Below are 26611 nucleotides of genomic sequence, written 5' to 3' on the forward strand. Positions count from 1 at the left end.
TGTGTGTGTGTGTGTGTGTGTGTGTGTGTGTGTGTGTGTGTGTGTGTAGGGCTCCTGGGCACCCCTAATCTGAGGAGAGCTTTATTAATGCAAACATGGAGGAGCTGGTGAGGCAGCAACATCTATGGAACTCTGTCCCCCAAAAGGGGGGGCTTAGAGCTGCCAAGTCCAGAAAGAACTCAATCCCAGTCCCAAAGATGGTTAGCTTTGGGGTGTCTCTCTCTCTCTCTCCCCACCTGATGTCTCTCCAGATATCAGCAGTGACCACCACCATTAGGTAAGGGGAGAGAGTCAATTAGTGAGAGGATTAATTACTCGGCGGCACGAGCCCCGTTTGTCTTCCTTACCGGGTGTGAGTGTGTTCAGACAGAGGAACACGGGCACGCACCCAAATACACATTGTTGTCACGCTGTCTTAGACGTTTTATTTATTTGTTGGATTCCTGCCCAGAGCCGCTCACACGCTTTTCCACGGGCTCTGAGTCTCCCACCAAAAAGGCTGCCTCCTTTTCTCCTGCCCGCGATCCCGACTGTCACACACCAGACACCCTCCAGTCACTGCCAGGACCCGCCCGCAGCACCTGCTGGGTCCTGGGCTCTGAGCCTCTCCCCGCTGCCTTTTTTGTCGCTGGGTTTCTTTTCCTCCACTCCTCCACGCATTTCCCCCAGTATGTCTTTCCTCCTTTTATTTCCCGCTTACTTTTCCACAGTCCTTCTCTGTTTTCCTCTGGGTTTCTGCCCTTATTCGCTGTTCCCATCCCCCTGCCCTCACTTCTGTCTTTCTCTCTCTGTCCCGCCCAGACTCTCCGTCCCAGACTCTCCATGTCCTGTCTTTGCTCCGCGCGGCGGTGCTGACTTGCATCTGAGATCACCACGCTCGACCTGGCTCCCCCCTTCGTGCCCAGGGTGCCTCCAAGCCCTCGTGGGAAGCCTGGCGTTGTTTACCCAGCCCGAGCGCACACCGTGAAGGCCCGGCCGGATGCTGCCTTTTACCGGCCTCGAGGTCCCCCACCTCCCCCAACCCGGGCCTTGGAAACGTGGCCGGGCCAAGTACACAAAGGGGCAGGGTGACAAGACCCCCAAACTTCTCGCTTTCAGTAGCGCACTGACCCAGGAATCTCGGGCAAACCCCCTAACTTGGGTTTCTTCCCCGGGAAGGAGATAATACCGATCCCCCCTCTTACTATGTGATTCTGGGCAGGTTGCGATAAAAACTGTAAAGAGCTGCACGCAAGTAGATCACTTCCAGGAGAGAGTGTTGGAGTGAGATTAAGGCAACCCGAGGCAGGAGCAAATGAGAGAGGGCAAGGAGAGAGCGGGGAGAGGTCGGATCAGATCCCAGCTTCCTGCGTCGCACGTGTGGCGTCCTCACCGAGTCTGTGCGGAGTTTGCGTGGCCTCCGGTACTGCAAGGGTCCCGGACGCGCCCGGCTCGCTCCCACCTCCCTCTTCCTGGAAGGTGGCGGCTGGTCGCGCCCTATTGCTGCCGGCCCGGCGCAGGTACCCATCTAGAGCCCGCTCCGCCCCCAGGCGCGCCCTTTCGCGGCCTCACCGCCGGTTTCTGGAGGCCGCGGGCTGTACAGGAGCGCCCTGGGCGAGGAGGGAAGGGGCCGGGGCGGTGGGCGTTATCGGGACCAACAGCAGCAGACCTTGTCGGCAAGCTCGGGTCCTTGGGCCTCCCAAGCCACTCGTCGGGGAGGGTGGCCATGTAGGGCTCGGAATCAAGGAGGCGGCGGGAAGAAAGCGGGTGCAGGAGGGGGACCCTACAGCCCCCCAACTGCAGGGCGTCTGGGAAGAGCTGGCAGAACCCTCCCATGGCCCGTTTCCGGGCCAGGTCCCTCCTCTTGGGCTGATCCTCAAGGCGATTCTCATAGCAGAAACCTGTGATGTGAAAGCCGCTTCCAGGGCCCTCTGGGGTCTTTTCCAAGAGCGCCTGGGATGAGGTTCAGAGGATTCTGCGGCCACTGAGCGATGACTGGGCGGCAGATTGCCCCTCCCGGCACCCGGTGCAGGACTTACACCACCTGGCAGCCGGGCGCTGTGCGTGGTTGTGGGTGTGGGAGACGTGGAGAGCTCTGGGGAGAAAGCGCCTGCGGACTTCAGGACGCAGGCAGTAAGGCTGGCGGAGAGGGCGGGGAGGCAAGGCTGGTGCTCTTGGCTGAGCAGACATGGGGTTAAAAGCAGAGCTGAGCTGAGAAGCTTCGGAGACGGTCAGTTTTCTCTCCATGTCTCTAAGACCAATTACATTTTAAAATAAAAGCTCAATGGAAATGGGAAAAAAAAACATATTAATCTACTGTGCTTGGAGGTGTTAAAATTGGACTTAAATTTCTAGAATCAGGAGCCAGGAGGCGCGCTTCGAGTTGCTCTCCCCGACGCCCTGCGAGACACCGGGGTTAGTTCCCGTGGACCCGTACACTGAGCCATCTGGACCTCGGAGCCCGATGGTCTAGAGTCCGCGTCCTGCCCTCGCCCTCAACTGCCTTACCGCGCTAGTCCGCCCGCAGGGGGGAACCCTCTTGTCCCCACGTCGAGGTCCCCGCACCCCCAAACGGCTGCAGCAAACCTCCTCCAGCCCACTCGAAAGGAGGCGGCAGGCCTCGGGTTCAGGAAGGGCCGGCAGCCGGGTCCAGCTGTCGCCCCGTAAGTCCCCGCCGACTGCCCCCCACCCCCGCGGTCCCTCTGCTTTGCATGAGAAGGAGCCCAGCTGGGGCGGGGGCGGGGTGGAGCCACTCGGGACAGGGTCCGCTATAGATTCCAGAAAGGGGCGGTTGAGTTGAGGGCGCTGGCGGCGAGAACCAAGACAGCTGGGGGTGTGGGGGCGTGGTGGGGAGAGCGTGGAGACCGCTCACAGGACCACCCCCCCCTGCGGGCCTCACCCGGCGCGGCGGACTGGGGAGGTGCCTCCGGGTCAGGGTGGAGGAGGCGAGGACCCCGCGCCACGCAGCTCTTAGCGCCTCCCCGGGTCCTGGAGTGCGGGCTACGGGTCGGCTGGCTCCTGGAAATGCCTGGTCCGCGGGAGGAGCACAAAGCCAAGTCGCATCCTTCGAAGCCGGCCTGCTGGGTTGGAGAACCGCCCTCCGCATCCCCAGCTCTGCCCTGAGCCCCGGCCTGGGAGAGAGCCGCGTAGGGGGCTGTTGCAAGAGACAACCAGCCCCAACGCCGCCCTCCCCGCAGAGGGGAGCCAGAGGCCAGGTGTGTGTGGAGGGGGTGCGGAGAAGGCGAAAGGGCCCTCGCGCCCAGAGGTCAGGATGGGCGGAGCGCCAAAGAGCCTCACTGCCGCTCTTGGCTTCGGCTTCCAATGAAAAGGTGACGCGGGCGGCAAGGCGGGGGCTGCCGGCGGGCCTCGGGGGTGCAGGGCTGGGCGGGCGGAGGCTTAGAGGAGGGAAAAGCGTGTTGGCAGAGTCCTAAAATCCCAGTCCACGGAGCGCAAACCAAATTCGCTGTAGTGGCTAACCGGTTCGTTCGAAGAGGGTATTCCATTTTGCAAAGAACTGGCTTCCTTGCCTGCCACGTTCACAACAATTGCATTGCAGGGCGCATTTCCCCCAACTTAGCTCCGGCCCCGTGTGAGATGTCTGAACCCAGCATGGGGGGTCTGGGTTTGACCCCCAGCGTGGGGGGTCAAAAGGCCATTCTCAAAATACCGGCTAGACCTTGCTGGGTGGCTGCCCATCCTTATTTCCTTCTACACTAGGGCCAAATGCGCCTTTCTAACACCCCTGTCCCCCAAAAACAAAAACAAGGAGCAAATGCGGGACTGCCCGGCCCTGCCACCTTCAGATTTCAGTTGGGGAGAAGTCCCGGTTAGGCATAGAAATGGTGCTGTCGAAACGGAATTTGGTATTTGATGGGTGTGGGCCGCGGAACTAGAGTGACTCTTCGAGGCTAAGAGTCTCAGGACCCGGACCCGACCCCTACTTCTAGGAAAATCTGCCCCCGTGGGCAGTGGTCCCTAGTTTATACCCTGAGGAAAATTAGGGAAGTATAGGCTGCCTAAGACGTGAACTACTGGAGGTTGTTCTGCGCTTGTCCGGGGAAGCTGGTGCCAGCCCGGAGCCTGGAAAAGGGGACAGGGCGGCCAGGCCCGTACTCTGCATACCCCAATCCCCTGCAGCCTCGCCGTGGAGCCCCCAGGACGTCCCCGTTCCCACCGTCAGTACCACCACCCCCCAGCCGCCGCTACTGCCCCACGGTTTCCCGCCTAGTCTTTTGTTTTTGTATGGAAAAGGTGTCTCCGGATCACAGTTTTCTCACAACTTCTCGCCGGGGTTGCAACTCCTCACCCGAGGCGCTTCCCCACCCACTCTTTTCCCCCGCCCCGGCGCCGCGCCTCCGGTCTCCCCCGCCCCACCAGGAAACCTCCGGAATCAACTTTCCAAGACTGCGCTGCGGGAAACAGACACCCAGATCTCCTAGAGACCCGGACCCTGTGGACTTTGGATGGATTGGAGGAGGGGGCACAGAAGGAGGGACCGGAGGAAGGAGATTCTGCTGCCAAACGCCCTCCCCCGCCCAACTCCCCCAAAGACAAGCGCTGCGCCCGGGGCAAACTTCTAGGCCAAGAAAGCAAGAGGAAAAAAAAAAAAAAAAAGCCAGCACCCGCTGAACTGCAAAGCCAAAGAGTGCACCTGGGCCGCCGAGGCTCCCGGACCCAGCTGCACCCCAACCTCCAACAAGGCTCGATCTTGGGTTACTGCCCCTCTCCAGCAGGCCTGCGCCTACTCCCGCGCGCTCTCAGTCTCTCCCACCGAAACCGACGCCTTACCGGAGCAGCAGGGGACCCGGGCACCTCGCTGCCCGCCGCCCGCACCGCGCCGGGCCGCGGTTGCCGCCGCCACTGATCCTCTAAACGCGGTCTCCCGGCACTCTCCCCAGCCGGGGGATGCAGAATGGTTTACAGAGGGACCGCGAGCCGCTGATTGGTCGCAGGCCGCCGTGACGTCGGCGGGCGCTGCATTAAGGCGAGGGGGCTTCCAGAGCCCAGCCAACAGCCAGGAGCAGTGACCGAGCCGCCGGAACTGGGGAGAGACGCGCCGGGGCGGCGGACTGGGCCAGGAGACCAGGGACAGAGGGACGCTTGTCCGGGGACAGCCTACAACGAACTGCGGCCCGGAAGGCGAGAGGGGCGGCCCGTGCCGAGCTGTTCCAGCCGCACAGAACTGTAGCCGCTGCACCAGGACGTTTTTTAAAAAGCTCTTCAAGCTACTCCCCTCCCCCCGACTCCTCCCGCTGCAAAAGAAAAGAAAAAAAAAAAAAGGAAGGAAGGAAAGAGGCTAGAAAGGAAACCCAGATTTGCCATCACAACGAAAAAAGAGGGGAAAAGGAAAAGAAAAGTCGAGAGACTGTGGGGTTGCACGCAGGCAGCTGGAGCGTGGGCCGAGCGATGTGGGGCTGCGCGCCCAGGCGGCCGCGAGTTGCTACTGGAGCCACGATGCACGGCCAGGCGCGGTGAGGAGCCAGACGGCACCCCCTCCCCGAAGGAGTCCAGGCGCAGGGAGGGCCGTCCCGAGGAGACGGAGGCCGCCAGGCAGGCCACGGGCCGAGGTGACGGGGCTGGGGCGGTGGGGAGCGGGCGCGCGCACCTGGCTGCGTCCGCCCGGAGTTGTCCCTCTCACTCTCGATTGACACAAACACTTCTCCAGAAGGGGGGGAAACCTAAGCAACAACAACAATCAACAACCAGATCTTCCTCCTTTCCTCCCTCTCTCCCTTCCCCCGCGGCCTGCCCCCGCCCCCTCCCCCAGGCCCACCGCAGGCTCCCAGGGCGTCCCGACCCGTTGCGCGAGGCCGACAGTTTAGGATCCAAAGCTTCCCTACTCGTTTGGTTCTTCTCTTTTTATAAAAAGAGGAGGGGAAATTCCGGTGACGGGCAGCCCTGCACACACACACACCCGCCCTCATACCCCGACAAAAGCAGATGCACTTTGACTTCTGACAGCTCTACCTCAAGCCCGAGAGAACTCAGCGGCGCTTTCCCTGCAAGCCGAGCTCGCCGTGTCGTCCTCTTCCTTCTCCGACTCCGTTTTATTTATTTATTTCCGTTCCCGTCGCCGTTCTCGGTGACCTTCACTCCTTCGCGGGCTCTGGGCAGAAGAGTCGCTTTCTCGCCCGCCTGAGACTCTTTCCTCGCCCCAGGAGCGGCGGCGGTGCTGCTGTGCCCCGGGGCCCCGGGACTGTCGGGCTGCACACTTCACCGAGGCGCCCCCCGACCCCCATCAGCCTTCTCCCTCCCTCTGATTTTCCGGCGCGGGTTTCGGTTTGCACTGCCAAGTGTGTCTCCCCATTTTGGAGGGGCTGGGGAGTTCCTGCCGGTCATCTTGGTGAATCATCCCCTCGGCTCTACCTGCGCTTCTCTCTCCGGGCCTCACCCGACCAAACCAAAGACCATGGTGCACTGTGCCGGCTGCAAAAGGCCCATCCTGGACCGCTTCCTCTTGAACGTGCTGGACAGGGCCTGGCACGTCAAGTGCGTCCAGTGCTGTGAATGTAAATGCAACCTGACCGAGAAGTGCTTCTCCCGGGAAGGCAAGCTCTACTGCAAAAACGACTTCTTCCGGTGAGTACTTACCTCGCGCGCCTCTGCTGCTCCTTCCCCGCGGGCCCTTCCCAGCCAGCTTCGGATCAGAGGTCAGCGTGGCCGCGGCGGCCGCGTTAGGAGCTGCCTTTGGAGAGGGCAGCCAAGTCCCGGGGGCTCCCGCCTCTTCACCAGCTGGCGCGCTGGGCTCCCCGGGACGCGGCCTGCTTTCGTCCTGGAAATTGTGGGTCCGGGCTTGGTTGCACGTGCCTGGGAAGAAAGGGTCTGAGCTCGCCTCTGAGCCAGAAGCCTCTCCAAGCTTGGAAAGAGGTAGGTCAGCCTCAGGAGGTGTAGCCCCGGCTCCTGCCTTTCCCCTCGCAGAGCTCTCCAGCGACTGCATCCTCCGGACCTCCCGGCTTTGGTCGTCCTCCAGGCTGAGCTTACAAGCCCAGGCTAGCTCCATGCCACTGTCTTTTCCGTCTCCGAGAAGTCTTGGCGGGAACCGCCGAGCCTTTTGCACGGAGTGTCTGAGTCGCCTGCGGTGGCAGCGGCAGGGAAGCGCTCGGCCATGGTGCCTATCCTGCACGCCCCAGAGTCTTCCTGAAACCCAGTTGGGCCTCCCAGCGCCGACCTGGGCACACTACTGCACGGTAGCCTAGACCTTGCCCGGCTGCCTGGGTTGGCGGGAGGTTCGGCCTCCGCCCAACGCCGACCTCAGCTCTGAGGCGCAGGCTCCGCTCGGAGCCCTCCCAGGCTCTGCCCGCCACAGCCCGCCACCTCCTTGCCGAAACCTGGGAAAAGCCGAGACCCGGGTCGTCGGAGCCGGGGGACTTCTTCCGACAACCCTCCTCCGTTTAGCATTTTAATTGAATCCTCTTAAAGTTACTATCTTGCCACCAAATCCACACAACACACAAGTCAACAGAGAACTGGAGCAAACTCGAATTGAAATTCCCTTGTGCCCGTTTGAAATCTCCCAGTTTACTTGGCTGACTTGGTCTCTGCTTTTCTCTGAGTTTGTGGTAACAGATCAAACTGGGGGACAGAGTGGGGGTTCGAAGCCACCCGGGTCGCTTTGCTCAGAGGCCTGGGACGCGCTGTCCCCAGCGCATCCCCGGGACGCGCGGCTCTGGTAGCGGCGGACCATGGAGCAAAGCTCTGTCCGCTGGTATTGCCGAGAGCAAGCGCAGGCTGAGCCTCTGGGCCTCGGCCGGTGCTGCCGGGCCTCCCGCTACTGGCGGGAGCCGAGCCAGGGAGCGGCGAACGGTGCCGACTGCCAGTGGGCCCCAGAAGCCTGGCTCCCGCGAAGCGCGGCCCGGCACCTAGAGCCCCCATGCGGTCTAGCTTGCGCCAACCTGCTGGGCTTTGGGCTTGAACGTGGCGACGGCCTGGCTGTGGCCATCCGGGCTCTCCGCGGCTGTTTGTTTACCCGTGGCTGGACCGGACCTTGCCAACCCCGAGCCCGTGTGCGCCTTCTTTTTCGACGAAGGACAGGCAATATAGAGAAAAGCGGTGATCGAGACGCATTTGTATGGCGCTCTAATTCTGTTCTCTGAATCTAATCGGAAAATAGGTGCCTCCCTCTCCCTTCCCGTCGCCACCTTGCCGCCTTCGGCAGCGCTTTTTCCCTCTGGGACAACGTTGGGCGTGAGGCTAGGGGTGGGGGCAGCTTGAGCTCCTTACTCCATCATTCTAACCATGTGTATCTCCTCCCTGACTTTTCACTGGTGCCCCGCACTTTCTCCTGCCTTCTTGCCTGCTTAATCGGCATTCTGCCTCTCTTTTTGGCTCTCTCTCTCTTTCTGCTTTTCCTCTTCCCTATTCTTCTTCCTCCACTTTCTTTCTCTATCGCCTTTCTCCCTGTTTCTGTCTTCCCTTGGCCCTCGCCAACCTGCCCGCCTGCAGGTGTTTCGGTACCAAATGCGCGGGCTGCGCGCAGGGCATCTCCCCTAGCGACCTGGTGCGGAGAGCCCGGAGCAAAGTGTTTCACCTGAACTGCTTCACCTGCATGATGTGTAACAAGCAGCTCTCCACCGGCGAGGAGCTCTACATCATCGATGAGAACAAGTTCGTCTGCAAAGAGGATTACCTAAGCAACAGCAGCGTCGCCAAAGATAACAGCCTCCACTCAGGTGAGGCCCTAATTCCCGGCTCCTTAGGGGCGGGTGGGTCCTGGGGGAGGAAGGCCTGCCAAGGGTGCTGCTCACCTGTCCCTTCCCTCTCCCCAGCCACCACGGGCAGTGACCCCAGTTTGTCTCCGGACTCCCAAGACCCGTCGCAGGACGACGCCAAGGACTCGGAGAGCGCCAATGTGTCAGACAAGGAAGGCGGCAGCAATGAGAACGACGACCAGAACCTGGGGGCCAAGCGGAGAGGGCCGCGCACCACCATCAAAGCCAAGCAGCTGGAGACGCTGAAGGCCGCCTTTGCCGCTACACCCAAGCCCACGCGCCACATCCGCGAGCAGCTGGCTCAGGAGACTGGCCTCAACATGCGTGTCATTCAGGTCAGGGCCCGAGCGTGCCGCTCAGTTCTCTAGAGGCCCACACGGCTACTCCGTGCAGGCCGAGCTGGGGCGGGGGGCTGTTTTGAGGAGGAGAGTGAGTCCCTGTAGGCTGGCGGAGGGGGAGGGAGAGGCCCAGACACAACCCTACCCGGTTCGAACTTCAAAGCGTCGCCAGATGCGTAGAGCATCTGGAATTCCCTATACCTCCTCGTCTTCCTGGTCCAGCGCAGGTGAGAGTGGTGACGGTGGGGGAGGGACGGGGAGCATGAGGCTGGAGGAGGGGACACTGTCGGACACTGCGACGGAGTTGGGACCTATCTGTCTGCACTGCCACCCCTGTTCGGGAGGAGCTAAGAGGTCACTGTGCCTCTCGGAATTAATCGGTTCCGCTGGCTTCTGCACAACGTGATCTCCCTCTGCGGGTCCCCACCCCCAACTTTGTGGGTCTCTTGCCCCAGTTAAACAAGCCCCAGAGCAGAGACTTCCCCTCCAAAGAGAGGTGGGCTGTCCAGGTTTGAAGGGAAGGTGGTCGGGGTGGGAGTCAGCTGTACCTCGGCCTGTCCAGAGTAGCATGGGATGGGAGGTGGCCATCCAGGCAGCTGCGCAGGTGCCCGCTGTGAGGTCTTGAGACTGCGTGTGAACCGGGCCCGAGTCTTGGGCCCAAGGTTAGGTGTCCGGTGCCTGGAGGCTCTGCGAGGGTATGGGTGGATGTGCCTGGGAGGCTGTGTGCATGGGCACACTATTCAGGCTGCCCTCCACGGGGGCCCTCTGCCTCTGAAAGGTTGTGCGATCTTGTGCGCAGGTGAAGGGGAGGCTGCATGTCTGTGTCACTACCAGTGAAAGGCTGTGGATAAGTACGTTTGGCACTGGGAGATTGTACGTGGGTGGAAAAGGAGACTGTGGGTTTTGGTGTCACTATCTTTGGGAGACTGAGTGTCAACAGGAGGCTGTTTGGATCTCTGTCACTATCATGCGGGGGAGGGGGCTGCCAGGGTCCCTGAAAGGGAAGCTATGTGTCTGATACTATTTGGGGAGGTTGAGCCTCGGTGTGTACAGCCCCCGGGAAACTGTAACTGTGTCGGTGGAATTATTAGAAACAACTCCAACTGCCTCATGTTGAGCAGGGCGGCTTGCCCAGTTCCTCTGACGGGAATCCTGTTCACCATGGGCTCAAGGGCCACCCTGCGCGGTCCTACTCAGAGACCGCGCCCCCCCCCCCCCCCCCCATATACAACACACAGACACACCACACGGCCCGGAATCCGCGAGATAAAGCGCTGAGGGGCCAGGTCCGGCCGCGCACCCGAAGTCGGAGGTGGAGGTGGCGTCTCCGGGGCCTCACCACCCCCCCGCGTGTGTGCTTCAGGTCTGGTTCCAGAACCGACGGTCCAAGGAACGGAGGATGAAGCAGCTAAGCGCGCTGGGCGCCAGGCGCCACGCCTTCTTCCGCAGTCCGCGCCGGATGCGGCCGCTCGTGGACCGCCTGGAGCCGGGCGAGCTCATCCCCAACGGGCCCTTCTCCTTCTATGGAGGTGGGTGCGCGCCTAGGGGCAGGGCGCGGGCAGGGCGCGGGCGGAGCGGGCGGGGTTGGCTTCGTCGGAAGCGGGTGGCAGCGCGGAGGCGCTTCTGGCTTTCTATAGAGAAGTGGAGAGTAGGGAAGAGATGGGTGGAGGCTGGGGAGTAAATCGAGGGGGAGGTAGTGAGACCGGACCGAATTCCCGACCCTGAATGAGGCGAATGGGCAGGTAGGGAGCAGCTCCGGCGTTTGCACCCAGCCTTGTCCGTCCTTCCGGCCCGGCAGGGGAGCCAGGCGAGTGGCGACTTCCCCGAGTCGCCCTCCCCAGCCGGCTCGCGGGCACGCCTTCCCGCCCTGTCACCCTGCCCCACCCAGGGCCCCGCCCTGACAGCCTCCTCGCTGCTCCGCAGATTACCAGAGCGAGTACTACGCTCCCGGAGGCAACTACGACTTCTTCCCGCAAGGCCCCCCGTCCTCGCAGGCTCAGACGCCAGTAGACCTGCCCTTCGTGCCGTCGTCCGGGCCTTCCGGGACACCCCTGGGTGGCCTGGAGCACCCGCTGCCCGGCCACCACCCGTCGAGCGAGGCTCAGCGGTTCACCGACATCCTGGCGCATCCTCCCGGGGACTCGCCCAGCCCCGAGCCCAGCCTGCCCGGGCCTCTCCACTCAATGTCGGCCGAGGTCTTCGGGCCCAGCCCACCCTTCTCGTCGCTGTCGGTCAACGGCGGGGCGAGCTACGGAAACCACCTGTCTCACCCCCCCGAAATGAACGAGGCGGCCGTGTGGTAGCGGAGTCGCGCACGATACGCGGAGTTCGTGGTTGTACAGAAACGAACCTTTATTTAAGAAAAACAGAAAAAAAAAAAGAAAAAAAACATAAAAGCAAGTCATCCCCCCCACTTCCTCCAGCTTGGGGGGTCATTTTCCGTCTGGGGAGACCGGATGGGAAAGGGGGACACGAAATAGAATCCAAATCCGCCTGGAGGTAAAACTGGGATCCGTGCGCTGGCTGGCAAGGTGCAGAACTGGGGCTCCCGCAGGGAAACGCAGACCTCTCCCCACCTCCCACCTGGACCCGGATTCTTGGACAGACACCGCCGGCGTGAGCGAGAGCCCGGCGGGCTGCATAAAAACACCCACGGCAGCCGCGGGAGGCGGCCAGTCGGTGGTGACGCCAGGAGCCGCGGGGAGGGAGGCTGCGCCCGCAGCCGGTTGAGGACGGTGAAGCGGCCGGGGAGCTCCTGGGCCAGCCAGGAGGGTTCTGGCTCTGGGAAATTTATTAGTGTTGTCTCAGAGTTCAGCAACAGCGACAACAAACTTATAGCTTCGGAAACGCCGACCTGCTGTGCATCAGGTGGGACTATATATATATATATTTTTTGTCTCTCTGGGTTTTTGGTTTTTTTGTTTTTGCCAAAATTGCAAAATTCTAAATGTAAAGCCCTCAGTATCAACTCTTCTACCTTCACAAAGCTCTACACACACGCACACACACACACAATAGGATGGTCTCCAGCCAGACCTCTTAGTAAAATGACTTGAACATCAGCTGTACAAGAAAAGTATTCTACCTTCACACACACAAAATTAAAAAAAAAAAAAACTATTGAACTAAAAACAGTCAACTGTTTACGTATAACGTTAAATTCAGGAGTTCAGTGTTTTACTAATATATCCTGTTTTGAAACCTCTTGTTCAAAACAAAATGTTTTGAGCAATCAACCAAAATTGTTCATTTTCTTTTCCTGTAGATGTTCTGACAGATTTACAGGGCTTACAGCTCACTGTGCTAGTATGTAAAAAGGTGTTGTTTACACAAGGCAAAGAGAAAACGTGATATTCAGACACTTGCCAAATAGAGTAATTATAGCACAAATACTGTAAAGGTGCCTGGCACCGCAACCTGAAAAAGTGTTAAAAAAAAAAAAAGTGTTACAAGGTTTAAAAAAAAAACCATCTTTGCTAATTTTTAGTCCTGTTGAACATTCATGGAATTGTTAATATGACTTATATAGACCCACACAGGTTTTATTTTTGTGTCTTTAAAATAAAAGTCCAAAATATTTAAATTTTATGGTCAAATATGCAGTCAACAGCTGCTACTTTTTTCTTTATATATTAAATTTCTCGTATGTCTTTTATTGTTCTGATAAACCTAAGCTTGTGTGACCTCCAGTGCATATTAGACCATTCACTGTATGAAAGAAAACATGTTGAATAAATTTGTGAGTTTTTAATAAAAATAGAAAATCTGATGTTTAGATAACTGGTGTGTTATTTGATGTTTTAACAACTAGAATTGAGCTGTGACGGAGCCGAATGACCTCTCAGAAGCCAGGAGGAAGAGAGACAGGACTGGTGGATCTGTTTTTACCTTGGCTGTAGTTGAACCCCTTTGCTAATGCCAACCAAGCTTTTCTCTGTGCCTTCCTGCTGTTATTAACTACAGATTTGCATTCTGTGAATTTTAACGGATACAATTGAGGAGATGTTTGCTGATAAGTTAATATAGAACTGGAAATAGAAATCAAATTCATGGCTAAAAATGAGTGGTCCCAGTCTGTCATTAAGCATGAGACCCCATGCACTCTCTCCCTCTCCCCTCTAAACAGGCAAAACCAGATTTCTGAACGTCAGTTACCTATAAATAGGTAGTTAGAGGTGGTCCTTTTCTATTTCAATTCATTTCCCATAGATAATCCTGCTTTCTAACTTGGTGGTTTGAAAGATAACATAAAATGAATGTACAGCACAGCTATAAATGAAATACTTTAATCCCTTTCACAGAACTGATGTGAAATAGTTGTTTTATAGTATTTGTTGCATTTGAAGTTTCCCAGAAGGAAAACGATTTTGCTTGGCACAAGATACATATTACTTTCTCTGAAAGAGGAGTAAAAATAACCAATATAGAAATCAGATTTCAACTGAGAGTTGCCATAAGGTTCTGAAAAGTAGTTCAGTCCCTTCCAAGTCTTCATTAAACATGGAAGGAATTTAAATATTTTATCTGCTGTGAAATACATGTGTGTGTTTTACTATCAGACACTACCACAGTTCCAGAATTTCTTTTCCATGTCACCTACATTTCAGTCTGGATTCTTTATTTCCTTTTTTTTTTTTTTTTAAATCAAGGGTTTTACATGAAATGGTATGCAATTTCCAGTGTTGTTTTTATATTTTGTTAAGACACAACCAAGTGTATCTTTCTTGCTAAGAAGGGTTTAAAATAAATATTTCCCTGCATCCACATGACAGCTTATTCAATGGGGAGGACTATGGGGTGGAATGTGACAGTGTTCTTTCAGAAATCCAAATTTATGAAATACTGGGGAGACTTTTGAAACTCCTAGCCTCTGCATGCAGCACATTTACCTGCTTTGTATGCAGATCGCCTTGTTTTTGCCCTTTTAGCATTTATATACATTAAATCATAGCCAACTTATTCATTATAGCCAGCCTCCTTTAAAGACATTCATTTAACTGAACGTATGCTCATTGGGAAGCCACATTTTCCTATCAAGGCTGCTGAATTATTTAGCAGCCTTATTGTGGAATCCGGTACTTGATAAGCATTTTAGAGTTGGTTGCTCGGTGTGGACGCAGTTTTTCTCTCTGACTTCTCTCTGGCAGCAGCTCGGTCTTTCCCCTTGGAAGCTGTGTCCAGAGCCCTAACGAATCCCTGGACAGGTGGCAAACTTCAGCAGTCAAATGTGGAGTCGCCCGAGGCGGGGAGGTCTAGGGATGTCAGGGACTGTTCTTGTTCCCATCAGAGCTGTGCTGCCCACCTCTGGCCCTGAGGTACCGAGGAGCGCTGCACCATCGCACTGCGCCTGGGCGCTCCCCTCCCACCCGCACGCCTCTCCGGGGAGCGCCCAGGCGGTCCCCTCCGACCCCCAACGCAGTCTCCTCTCCTGCCTGGGCTTGGCCGCCTGGTTTCTCCCCGCAGCCATCTCAAAGCTGCCACCTCTGTGCCTCTAGCCACCTGCCCTCAGGGTTCCAGCGACTGGGAGCTGCCATCTGCCCTGGACGAGGGAGGCATAGCTCACCCACCTCTCTTTTCCAGGATGGGGTAAAGTGGGAACTGCTTTAGGGCTAGACAAGGTGGGGGAGGGCGATGCGTGGAGAGCCAGGACAGGCATTGGAAAGGGCCTGGGACCCTTGATAGTATGTGAGAAGAGAGAAAGGTAAGAACATGGTTTCCCTAAACTCTTGAAACTCCTGGTCACCTGAACAGACAGGAGATTGGGACAATGGGGGGGGGGTGGTATCCAATGTCACCCCTGCCTATCCTCTGCTCTTCCTACATCTGCGTGCCACTTTGCAGCCCTTAGGTAGAGGAACCATGAACTGGGAGACCTTCTGACCTTCTCTGGAGAGGACTGTTCTTTTCGGAGCATGCTCGCATTTATTCCCATCCCCCTCCTCATCTCATCTGCTCACATCACAAGGGCAGTCAGGGTTTACATTTCTTCTAAGAGGTAGAGTTTTTGAAATAGCCCCTCCCATAGTCCACCGTCCATCTCCACTCCCACTCCCATCAGGAAAACCCTCCTCCCTTCTCAAGAAACTAGAATCAAGTAGGGAGGACCCCCCAGAGAGGGGATTTAGGAGGTTGCTGCCTCCTGCCTCCACATCTCTGAGCTGCATCTTAAGTCCTAGAACTCTTTCTTCTTTCCTCCACTCCTGGAGGCCCCTCCCTACTCTCAGGATGGGGTGAGAAAGCCAGGGAAGCATTTTGGGGGCCCTGGGTTGTGTGCAACAGCAGTAGAGTGGTCTTGATTTCTTCCTCAAAAGGCTTCCCAAGTCAGTAGGTGCCTGGACAGAGACAGAAGAGTAGGGAAGCAGGCATTTTCTGCCCAGAATTATCCAGCAGTGTCCTGTTTGCATGACAGCTAGAGGTGCTCTCTGCCTTGCCTCACCTGCCGGCTCCTTTTCTCCCCTTTCTTTACCCCAAGGCTAGGTTCCTAAGCCTTATTAGTGTCCCAAATAGGAAGGGAAGAGGACCGGGGGAGGTAGTTTCCTAAATGTGGGGTGAGGGAAACATTTTTGTCCTTCAAAGCCCGGGGCCATGCCTGTCCCAGTCCGTGGAGCCTTCTTTTACTCTGGAGGCCCCAGACGGCAGGCACCAGACTGCAATTACAGGGGATATGGTTTGTTTTGTTTTGTTTTTGTTTTAAAGCTGTTTTCGACTGAATTCTATTGCAGGTGGTAAAAAGCAGTTTTCTTTGCCTCAGTGCCTTGCCTACGGTGCCACCATCCTAGCTGGAGTGCTTTCCCTTCCCAGTGTCTGTGGGCATCTACCCTGAGGGCTTCCTGCCGCCACCTAGGAAGGGGACATGGAACAAGTGGTCTCTTGTTGCTCTTGACGCTGGGGACGTGTATGGAGACGAGGGAATTCAGGGACCCTCATGTCCCTTGGGTTCCACAGGAGACACTGGAGAACTGAGGGTTCCCCAGGCTGTTCAACTGTGGGATCCAACTGGCCTGGGCTGTTCCCAGGAAGGGCACAGGGCACCCCTGACCCTGTTTCCTGGATCCATTTGAGGCAGTGTCCGTTTAGGGGCTTCTAGGTCTTTACAGGTGACCTCAAACAGATACTGGAAGGATAGACCACTTTCTGCTCCCCTGATCATCCCTTTTTGCAGTTTCTGTTCACATGTTTGTCTGCCCCCCTAGGCTGATCACTGCCAGAAGAGAATCTAACTTACTCATCTTTGTATCTCATTTAGCAGTGCCTGCCACATAGCGGGTAGTCAGGGAATGCTTGATGAAGGAAAGAGCATATAAAGGGATTGTATTTTTCTATGTGCCTGGGTGCAGTTAAATTGATCCTATTGGGTCTTTATATTTTGAGTCTACCTGTGCCCCTCTAACTGCAGACCTGAGTTTTCCCGCATTTGTGCACTACTTTCAAGTGTCTGAGTATGCCCTCATCCTTGAACAGCAAGGATATCGATACCGATGGGTGTGCAGTAGAGTAATCCCCACTCCACCTCTTTTCCCTGCACAGACAAAGCTACTTGCAGAAGCTACAGAATCGATCTTTATTTACGCACAGCTATAGCGCTTGCTAATTCCTATTAATAAAAATGCCAGCAGTGCACCACACACTTACACATGCCCATCCCTCAGGCACGATTTCCAAATCGTGGCCATCGCGGGGCCAGAGGCATGCGCCCGGCCCCAGACTCCTCCAAATTGTGAAATGCCAAACCTTCTTTTGGTCCCAGTCTGTGCGTGCCCTAAAGCACACGTAAGCTTCGAGACGCTTAGCCTTTACTCCTCCTCCTTCCCAAATCAGCCACCACGGGTCACGGTTACACTACACTTTATTTCTAAGCAAATCTCGGACAAATCTTGTGACATACTTTATACAAGAGGACACAAGCTGCACGCAAGGATGTCTCGGTTCCGGGCCAGCGGCGATGCCGTGCCCTTGCGCGCTCCCGCGCTGCCCAACACACCCCCTCGGCGCACGCGCACGCGCACACGCGACAGCCTTCCGGGCGCTTCCGCCTTCATCTTAGCAACGCACGTAGGGACGCAAGCCCCGCCCCCTCCCGGGAGCCTCCCGGAAGTTGCCGGCCGGGAGCAGGGTGCACGGCTCCGGGCGTCCCTGGATGTGTTGGGGATCAGTCTCTGGGCGAGAGGACTCGGAAGGGGGAGAGCGACATTCAGAAGCGCGGCGCAGGGCGAGACCTGGTGACCATGGCGGGGCCGCAGTCTTTAGCGCTGCAGCTGGAACAGTTGTTGAACCCGCGACCGCGCGAGGCGGATCCTGAGGCCGACCCGGAGGAGGGTGAGGCCTGTTGGGGACAAGGCCACGTGCGGAGCCGTGGGCCGGGCCCAGTGCGGACCCGGGCGGTTTGTGAGGGGCCGGCAGCTGGGCCTCGCCGCCTAGCCTACTCTCCTTCCCCTTGCGCAGAGGAAAACTGCTTCCCGGGAGGGTGGCCCCCGGGGCAGGGGAGGAGGGCTTCGGAATCCTTCGGACGCGCGTTCTAGATTTGGTGCTCGGGTGGGCGGAGCGTCCGGAGGACTCAGGCTTGGGTTAACTGTTGATCCAGTGCTGTTGCGGGCAGCCAGAGTCTGGTAGCAGGTTGGAGGTTATCTTTCAGGATGCCCTTACTGGCATTGCGTTAGAAATGAGAAGAAAAATTCTCATCTTTTTTTTAAAAAAACTCCGCCTGTCCCTGAGAACCTACTTGGAGGATGAAGGAAGAAGTAGGCTTCCATGGTGCCGTTTCAGCCTTTTCAGGCTTCAGCACACTTGCTTAGCGGCTGACGAATGATATTTCTGATCTGTAAGCTGATGTTCAAGGTCTAGTTGGGAGTAATCCTCCTTTAGGCTTGAGTCAGAGAAGTGTGAGGAAGGGAGAATACGGAGGGATAAATGTGAGTGTTGGACCGTTTCTTAGGAATAATGAGTTGAGGGAACTGGGGCTGTTTAGCCAGGATACGCAAAAAAAAAAAAAAAAAAACAAAACTCCCTGAGGGATGGGCTGGAGTGGGATAGAACATGATGATGGCTGACTTAAAATATTTGAGCTGACTGTCACACATGGAAGAGGGATTAGACTAGTTTTCTATGATCCAAGGCATGGAAATATATCCTTCTAGTAGATGCAGAGAGTCAGCTTTCTGTAGCAGCAAGGTAGCAAGTGGTCTGCCTTGGGAGGTGATGAGGTCCCTGTTCTTGGAAGTTGGTGGGGATTTTGTAGAGGACGTTCAAGCGTGAATTTAAAGGGCTGAACAGGGTTACCATTAAAGTATGTTCTAACCAGGAGATTCTGATTACTTTTCCCCCTCCCCCGACAGCCACTGCTGCCAAAGTGATTGACAGGTTTGATGAAGGGGAAGATGGGGAAGATGATTTCCTGGCGGTGGGTAGCATTAGAAAGCTGGCATCAGCCTCCCTCTTGGACACAGACAAGAGGTATTCTGGCAAGACCACCTCTAGAAGAGCTTGGAAGGCAGACCATTGGGAGCAGACTCTGCCAGGTTCATCTGGTGAGTAGACGTATTTCCATGGTACTCTTTCTTTCCTGATTTTTTGGGGTAAAAATTTTTTTTTTTTTTTGATGCTCTCTGCAGAACTAGTCCGGATGCCCCACTTACTGTCTTAGGAGAAACCACTGATTTGACATTAGAAAGGGCCCTTTGAAGTACTGAATTTCACTTGGTAAGGAATCTGAAGTCTGGAGCTATTAAGTAGCTGTACTCCTAATGTTTGCACTAATGGCTCACCCTAAAATGGAGTGAGAGAAAAGGCCTTGCATATTTGGATTTTGGAAAGGGCTATGTGTTGAAAAAGCATTGTGTCTGATGAGCACGCTACTCATGGATTTTGACCCTTTTCCTTTGGTTTGTCAAGCCTTGCATCGAGTCACTGGATAATATTAATTTGTGACACTCATTCTTTTGCCCCTGTAGAAATTTCATAGTCTTTCCCTGTTCCCTGCAACAGTTAGGAGGATGTGAGCTTATAGTTCTAAAGATTGTGAGTTTCTCAGAGTGGAAGAAGGGGCGGGGTATGGTGATTATTGAGTGGATGCTATTTGCTTTCCTTTAGAGAGGTCAGAGGGACCATGTTGAGAATCCACAGATAATATAAAAGAAACAATCACTCATGCTGTGATATCCATGGTTTAGTCCCTGATACAGTCCTTGGGGCTCCCAGATGATAAGCTCATTTCATATTCTTTGCTTAGAGAATGATAAACAGACCAGTCCTGGGACCAGTATGATATTTATTGAGCTCTCACCATGTGTCAGGCACTATGGTAAGTCCTTTAAATTCTAAGAGCCTGGTACATAGTAAGTCCTCAGAAAATGTTAACCACCATATCATTACATGTATTATCTCATTTAATCCTCCCAACAGCCCTGTGAGGTTGGTACTGCTTATCCCCATTTTACAGATAAGGAAATTGAGGGGCACATTGGTTAAGTAACTTGCTCAAGGTCATATATCAAGTAAGTGTAGGCTGGAACTCAAATAAGGCAGTCTGACTCTAAGATCTATACTTTAAACTACTACTCTGTGAATATTTCTTTATCTGAGAAATGGCATACATTTAAAGAACTTAAAGGATTATTTCTCTTAATATTTGGCACTTAGTTTCTGTATATATGTTTTTGACAGCCTTCTCTGTCTTGAGTTTATATATTGTTACTTAAAGAAGTACTTAAGAGATCATGTTTTCATAAAAATCTTTATTTTATGAAGAAAGTTGTTGGTAACAGGTCCCTGTATGATTATGCTTCCTGTGTTCTACCATGAAAGAGATTGGATAATCACTAAAGACCTGTTAAGTGTCAGGATACCCCAAGCATAAGTAAAATCAGGAGCCATAACTAATATTCCATTTACTGAAGGATCAAGTTCAGACTCCTCCCCGTGGAAGACAAGACCCCTCCTGATTTGGTCCCTGAGCAACTCTCTGGCCTCATATCCCAGCATTCTGTACCCCAGTGCACTTTTGTGTGCTGGACCTTTGCATCTGCTGCTTTTCCTTTCCTTCCCTCTTTTCTGTCTGATGACCTGTTACTTATGCTTAATAAGTAAAACTATAATGTGTCCTTCACATGAAGCCATCTCTCACCCTTCTCTATACACTGTACTAATGCTTTTGTAATGTAGTTACTGGTTATGCATATCCACCACTCCTAGCAGACTGTGAACCCGCCCCCACAGATATTACATTCTGTTTGTCAGTCTCTAGTTTTTATCCATGGCTGGTTCATAATAGGTACTTAATAAGTGTTTAATAGGCATCACTAGGGTGACAGAGATTGTGCATTTGGGACAGTTAGTGATAAACTCTGTTTTTTCAGATGCAGGTTTGGGGAAACCAGTAATTCCCTCACACCAGATGAAATTTGACCATTTTTCAAGGTCCAGGTCAAAGGCTGCCTTTTTCTTATAACCTTGCTTAAATTCACTTGCTCCACAGCTAAAATCTCTTCCTTCTCTTGATTACCAAAACTTTGTCAAAGTGCTTTTAATTCTTCTCTGTATTATAGTTTTTATGGGTCTGTCTTTCCCACTAGAGCCTTTCAGTAGGATAGGACCCATGTTTTTTTTTGTTTGTTTGTTTTTGTCTGTTTATTTTTTTTTGGCCGCGCCGTGTGGCACTCAGGATCTTAGTTCCCCAACCAGGGATCGAACCCGAGCCCCCTCCATTGGAAGCGTGGAGTCTTAACCACTGGACCGCCAGGGAAATCCCATAGGACCCATGTTTTATTCATTTTTGTTTCTCCCTTAGCATTTTAGAGATAGTAGATGTGTAATAAATATTTGTTGAGTTGCATTGAATACGGTAATACTTTTTTTTTTGGATAGGTGTCATGATACTTTAGTTAAAATGAAAGATATGGCCTAGTGTTTGTTTTAAGGTAACTTTTTTTTCTTTTTTTCCTTCTTCCCTCCCTTGTTTAGATAAAGAAATATCTGATGAGGAAGGGTCTGGAGATGGAGATTCAGAGGGTCTGGGCCTGGAGGAATCCGGTGAGGATGCCATGAGTGCTGAGGAACTGGAGTGTGCTGATGGTGACAGTAGCCTGGCCTGGAAAAAGAGGAGCAGAAGCCACTCCAGGAAGGCGTCGGGCTTCAGTGTCCAGAGCATCAGTGACTTTGAAAAGTTTACCGAGGGAATGGATGACCTCGGTAGCAGTGAGGACGAGGAAGACGAAGAGCAGGAGAGTGGTATGGAGGAAGGGGGTGGTGAGGAAGACTTTGAAGGTGAGAGTGAGGAAGACAAGGCCGAAGACAGGACCAGTGAGGACGACGGGGTGGTGATGACCTTCTCCGAGGTCAAAGTTTCCGAGGAAGTGGAGAAAGGCCAAGCTGTGAAGAACCAGATAGGTTTGTACACGGCTTGCTGTTTGCTTGTTTTGAGTGTCCACATTTGATCTCCTTTTTGTTTGTTTGTGGCTGTTTGCTGTCTCCTGTGTCCTTCCAATTAGTTGGTGACGTGCCCCACTTACCTAGAGGCCCAAAGCGCTGTTCCCCTGTGCTTGGCCTGCTGTTGCTTCACTCAGCTGCTTTGCTGGTTCTGCTCTAGTACTTCTGGCAGCTGTGGAAGGTTGAAGGGAAGGGCGGCGTCTCCTCTTGTTGGGCTGTAGCATTCTCTCTCTCATGTAGCAAGTCAATTTGCGTCCAGACACCGGATTTATTTCCTGTAATAAATAGAGTGTTTCCATGGCATGAAGCTGATAAAGGCATGCTGCTTAGGGACTGCTTTGATTTCCAGTCCCTCCCCCTCTCCCTGCCCCAGGAAGATTTTATTAACTGAGGAATGGAATTCTTTTTTCTTTCTCAGCACTGTGGGACCAGCTCTTGGAAGGAAGGATAAAGCTACAAAAAGCTCTGCTGACCACCAATCAGCTTCCTCAACCAGATGTTTTCCCTATTTTCAAGGACAAAGGTGGCCCAGAATTTGCCAGCGCCTTGAAAAACAGTAAGAATACTTATCGCATATTGGGATGCTTAGAACCACTGGGGTTCATTGGGATATACTGGGATTGTATTCACAGCACCACAGAGTTGAGAAGACTTGGCTTTAGTCATAATATGGTATAAAATGGCGATTTTTAACTTAAAAAAAAATCGCAGTATAACCCTCTTATCAAATGAAGGCAACTTTGATCGAAACAGGTTGGGTGCTTGAGTCATGCCTGTTCCTCTTTTTTCCAGCCCTGCTCTCACTTTCCCCTCCCCCTCCTCTTGGCTTTCTGAGCTACTGCTTTAGTGCTCAGGGAAAAACCGCTGGCATAGAACGAAAGGGAGACAGTGAATGACTAACCTCAGTTCGTTTAACTTGTATATCACGTGCTTAAAGGATGCCTTTCTTTGTTGGGTGGTTTCTAGAACAAAATGCTGAGATGACCTTACTCCTGTCTCCCTTTGGGTTACAGAGGGTGATGAAGGATGGTGACCGCAGAGGGAGGAAAAAGTTGTGAAAGAGAATTGCTGGGCTGTAAAGTCCAAGAATTTTAGAAGAGCAAAGGAATTTAGCAATTATTTGGCTCCCAACTCCCTCATTTTACAGAGGAGAGAGCCAAAGCCCAAAGAGAGTGAGTCGCCCAAAGTTAGAGAGCTCGATCATGCACGGCAGAGACAGCCTCCCCCAGCTTTTCTGCCTTACGATCTAGGGGCTGCCTCCTGGGTGCCCAGTGGCACCAGAGGACTGGGGCCGAGGAGAGAGATGCGGGGTGAGCGCACAGAGGCTGGAATCTCCACCCCTTACTTGCACGCTGAGACTTAGTGTTGTCATTTGCTCTTTCAAACTTGTTTTTATAATATCGTGGAGTTGGCCTGAGAAAGGGGCCTGAGGAGGACATCAGTCTGATTTGGCTCTGCCTCTTGGTTAGAATCACCTTAAACCACTTAAGATAAATGGGTGGGATTTCTAGGGTAAGGAATTGTGTGAACCTTTCTTGGCGGGGACTACTTGGTTTAATTAGGAATTACTTCCCAAGGGCCCGTCTTTAGATTGTGTGTCTTGACACACTTGAAGTCAGGAACCCTGCAGTTACTGTGAGGGCGGGTCTTTTGTAGCCCCTCCTCCAGCTCTTCCCCGCTTCCTCCGTCAAATAAATGGTAGCTTGGTGGTTTTCAGCATTTTTGAGATTTTGGGGGCACTTCTCTGCTATTTTTAACGCCCTAGTGCCCTGATTTCCGGTATGCCTTTGGAATGAGACCTAGACCAAGACTACTCTAGATTAAATGTCTTAAATGTTTCACGATAAGGCCTTTTCCACTTTGTTACTCATTACTCTTCTTGCTTGAGCCAACCCTGTCCCCGCTTTTTTGGGGGTTCATCTCAAAATGTAGATATTTTAAGGTTTTATCAGTGCTCGGTATAAGGGACGCATTCTTACTCTTGGGTACAGTTCAGTTTTTTAGCTGTTTTAATGTTATTTAACTTTTATTTTGCAACAGTTCCGATCATTTTAAACGCTTAAAAAAGAAACATTTTTATTTTATTTTATTTTTTTGACCGTGCCATGTGGCATGTGGGATCTTAGTTCCCCCACCAGGGATCTAACCCACGTGTCCTGCATTGGGAGCGCTGTGCCTTAACCACTGGACCGCCAGGGTATTCCCCCATCTCTTTTTGTACTTAACCAATTGCCTCTTTGCCTCGTTGATGAATTCCAGTTAATCTGACAGATGTCTCCTAATCTGACTAGGTGGGTTGCAGCGGAAGAGGGAGAAGAAAGGAATATTTATTTGGTATCACATATTCTAAGGTGGGAGGGTGGAGAGTTTTCTTTTTTTTGAAATTTTTATTGGAGTATAGTTCATTTACAATGTTGTGTTAGTTTCAGGTGTACAGCAAAGTGAATCAGTTATACATACATCAACTCTTTTTTAGATTCTTTTCCCACATAGGCCATTGTGGAATTGAGTATTGAGTAGAGTTCCCTGTGCTATACAGTAGGTCCTTATTAGTTATCTAGGAGCGTTTTCTGGTTACCAGAATTTCTGTGCATCTGAAGGGTAGCTAATTCTTGTTTCTACCTTTATGACAATATGATATAATATGTTGTGTATTTCCCTATCTTGGTGAGCAGAGTTTAAGAAAAACTTCTTGGTTACGTTACTGTGGATGAACAATTTATACTATGTTATATAGCTGGTGTGGAACATAGGCTGAATTTGTACTGACCCCAGAACAAACACTGGAACTTAATTTCTTTAATTAAATCTCTTTTCAGTGTGGTTGGTCTTACAGTAAGGTCAGACTGCCTGGGTTTAGATTCCATCTCAGCAGTGGATTAGCTGAGTGACCTGGAGCAAGTTACTTAACTTCCCAGTAAGATGGGGATAATATGATTGTGAAGATTAAAGGACGTAATCGATATAAAGCATTAGCACAGTGTCTGGCACACTGCACACCACAAATGTTACGTACATGTGTTCTCTTCTGCAGAAAGAGGCATTTGGCAGTGTTCAGCCCTGTGAATGACGGTCGTCACTGTAACTAACCATCGTTCCCACTGTCTCCAGTGTTTTTTGACTTTTTGTTAGTGTTCAGGTTCCCTGTATAATTTAAATTAACCATTTGTTCTGGAAAATGGGTAGTGTTATATTCTTTTATTATTATTATTTTAAAATAAATTTATTTGTTGACTTTTGGCTGCATTGGATCTTCATTGCTGTGTGCAGGCTTTCTTTAGTTGTGTTGAGCGGGGGCTACTCTTTGTTGTGGTGCGCAGGCTTCTCGTTGCAGAGCATGGGCTCTAGGCATGTGGGCTTCAGTAGTTGTGGCATGCAGGCTCAGTAGTTGTGGCTCGCGGGCTCTAGAGCGCAGGCTCAGTAGTTGTGGTGCACGGGCTTAGTTGCTCCACGGCATGTGGGATCTTCCCGGACTAGGGCTCGCACCCGTGTCCTCTGCATTGGCAGGTGGATTCTCAACCACTGTGCCACCAGGGAAGCCCAGTAGTGTTATATTCTAGTGTAATACTTAGAATTCAGCTTTGGCCCCTATGACTGTGAGAAGGTGATCAGAGATTTCCTTATTGCCAGACCCAGCTGCTGCCTCCATGAAGCTTTCAACCTTTCCTTGAAATTTTTCCCTTGGATTTTGGCGCTACTGCATGTGATGTGTGGGTTCTCCTGATTTTCTGACTCCTCTTTTATCCTCTCAGTGTCAGTTTCACTGCATTTAAGATCCTGTTCTCAGGCTGTGTTTTCTTGGCATATTCTCTCCTTGGCTCTGTCATTTACTCTCATAGTCCTAACAGTAGTCTCTAGAACAGAGCAGACTTCCAGCTGTATTTCAGCCACCGTTAAGTCCCGAGCAGCATGCCTTTGTACCCTAAGCACCTTAAACTCTATTTTTCAGAAACTAAACAAATATCTCCTTTCTTCCCCAACGCACTTAGTCCCCAAATCACCCTGATATTACATGTTGGATACCTCTCGATGTGAAATAATTTCAGAGGCATTTTTTGATATTTTAGTAGTTGCATAAGTGGTAAGTCATGAAGTAACCTTAGCAAAATTAAGGGATTTTTCCATGCACAAAACCATTCCTCTAAAGAGGTTAGCTTTTTCCTCTCTGATTTTCTTTTAAAAACTTCTGTAGCGTTAGGAGGCAGTTCTTTTATGTTGGTAGCAGCAGTGTATAAGGAAAAAGGCATGTTATTTAAGGAAACCTCAGCATGAGTTGTTTAAAACTTTTCATTATGGAATATATCAAACCTATATAAAAGTAGAGAGAATTGTATAGTGAACCCATATACCTTTACCAGCTAAACACTTATCAAGTCACGGCGTATCTTATTTCATCTACTTATACTAACTCACCCCCTACTTCTGCTTTATTTTGAAGCAAACACCAGACATCCTATCATTTTATCAGTAAATCAGCATGGATCTCTAAGAGAAAAGCATTTAAAAAAAATCACAATATTATCCCACACAAAAACACTAACAGTGATTTCTTAATAAACATAACTGGTTTGAATGGATGGGGAATTGAGGGAGCATTTCTGTAACAGGCGCTCTCTATTGTCTTTTCAGAGTTTGCTCTATAGCTTTAAATGAAATGATTAAAGGAAAGCCAAACTTCAGCCATAATAAGTTGACCTTTTAGTGAAATGCATGTTATTAATGTATTTAATGAGATGCAGTACAGATTGCAGTGAGCACCATGTTTCATTATAGGTCTAAAATGCAATATCATTGAAGACCTTTAATAGAAACAATGGTTGACATTTTGATATTTCCTATAAGCAAAATCCCCCCAAGAACACAGTATAACGTAATATAAATATAGAGGAAGTGTTGAGATTTTTTACTTGCTTAAGAGTATAAACACAAATTCCACTATTAAGAAGTTACGTTTTGTTTGTGCCCGCCCCCCATCTTCCCACTTCTAGTTCGAGTTCACCCTCTCATCCCTCTGTGGCCCTTCCCCCAGCCCCTCAACTATTTTGACTTGAATAGACTAAAAATTTTAATGCCAATTTGACCACAGCACTAATACACACCTTAAAGAACAACTTTTAAAATTTTGAGTAAGTCATGGCAATCGGAATCTTGATAGATAATGTTTCT

General features: G+C 52.2%; 2 protein-coding genes across 7 annotated transcripts in view; both read left to right on the forward strand.

Annotated features, from left to right (window-relative positions):
- The first annotated feature begins 5590 nt into the window (after positions 1-5590).
- LHX1 (LIM homeobox 1) lies at positions 5591-11416 on the forward strand. The gene is made up of 5 exons (XM_027087098.1): positions 5591-6558; positions 8422-8648; positions 8745-9022; positions 10389-10554; positions 10949-11416. The coding sequence occupies exons 1-5, from the start codon at positions 6389-6391 to the stop codon at positions 11326-11328; spliced, it is 1221 nt and encodes a 406-aa protein (XP_026942899.1). The 5' UTR covers positions 5591-6388; the 3' UTR covers positions 11329-11416.
- Positions 11417-17116: 5700 nt separating this feature from the next.
- AATF (apoptosis antagonizing transcription factor) overlaps positions 17117-26611 on the forward strand; it is a 101623-nt gene continuing 92128 nt past the window's right edge. For 5 of the 6 annotated variants that reach the window (XR_003428783.1, XR_003428782.1, XM_027087350.1 and 2 more), the window contains exons 1-5: positions 17117-17341; positions 18358-18549; positions 19251-19322; positions 20981-21406; positions 21864-22001. Coding sequence is in view for 4 of the 6 variants with exons in the window: in XM_027087350.1 (XP_026943151.1) it covers positions 17251-17341; positions 18358-18549; positions 19251-19322; positions 20981-21406; positions 21864-22001 (919 nt within the window). In the remaining 2 variants the exon portion in view is untranslated. The remainder of the gene's footprint in view (positions 17342-18357; positions 18550-19250; positions 19323-20980; positions 21407-21863; positions 22002-26611) is intronic. The other variant, XM_027087351.1, reaches the window with a different exon arrangement.

This window comes from Aethalodelphis obliquidens, unplaced genomic scaffold (assembly GCF_003676395.1).
Source record: "Aethalodelphis obliquidens isolate GAN/ISIS:26980383/991018 unplaced genomic scaffold, ASM367639v1 scaffold58, whole genome shotgun sequence".
Taxonomy (NCBI): Eukaryota; Metazoa; Chordata; class Mammalia; order Artiodactyla; family Delphinidae; genus Aethalodelphis; species Aethalodelphis obliquidens.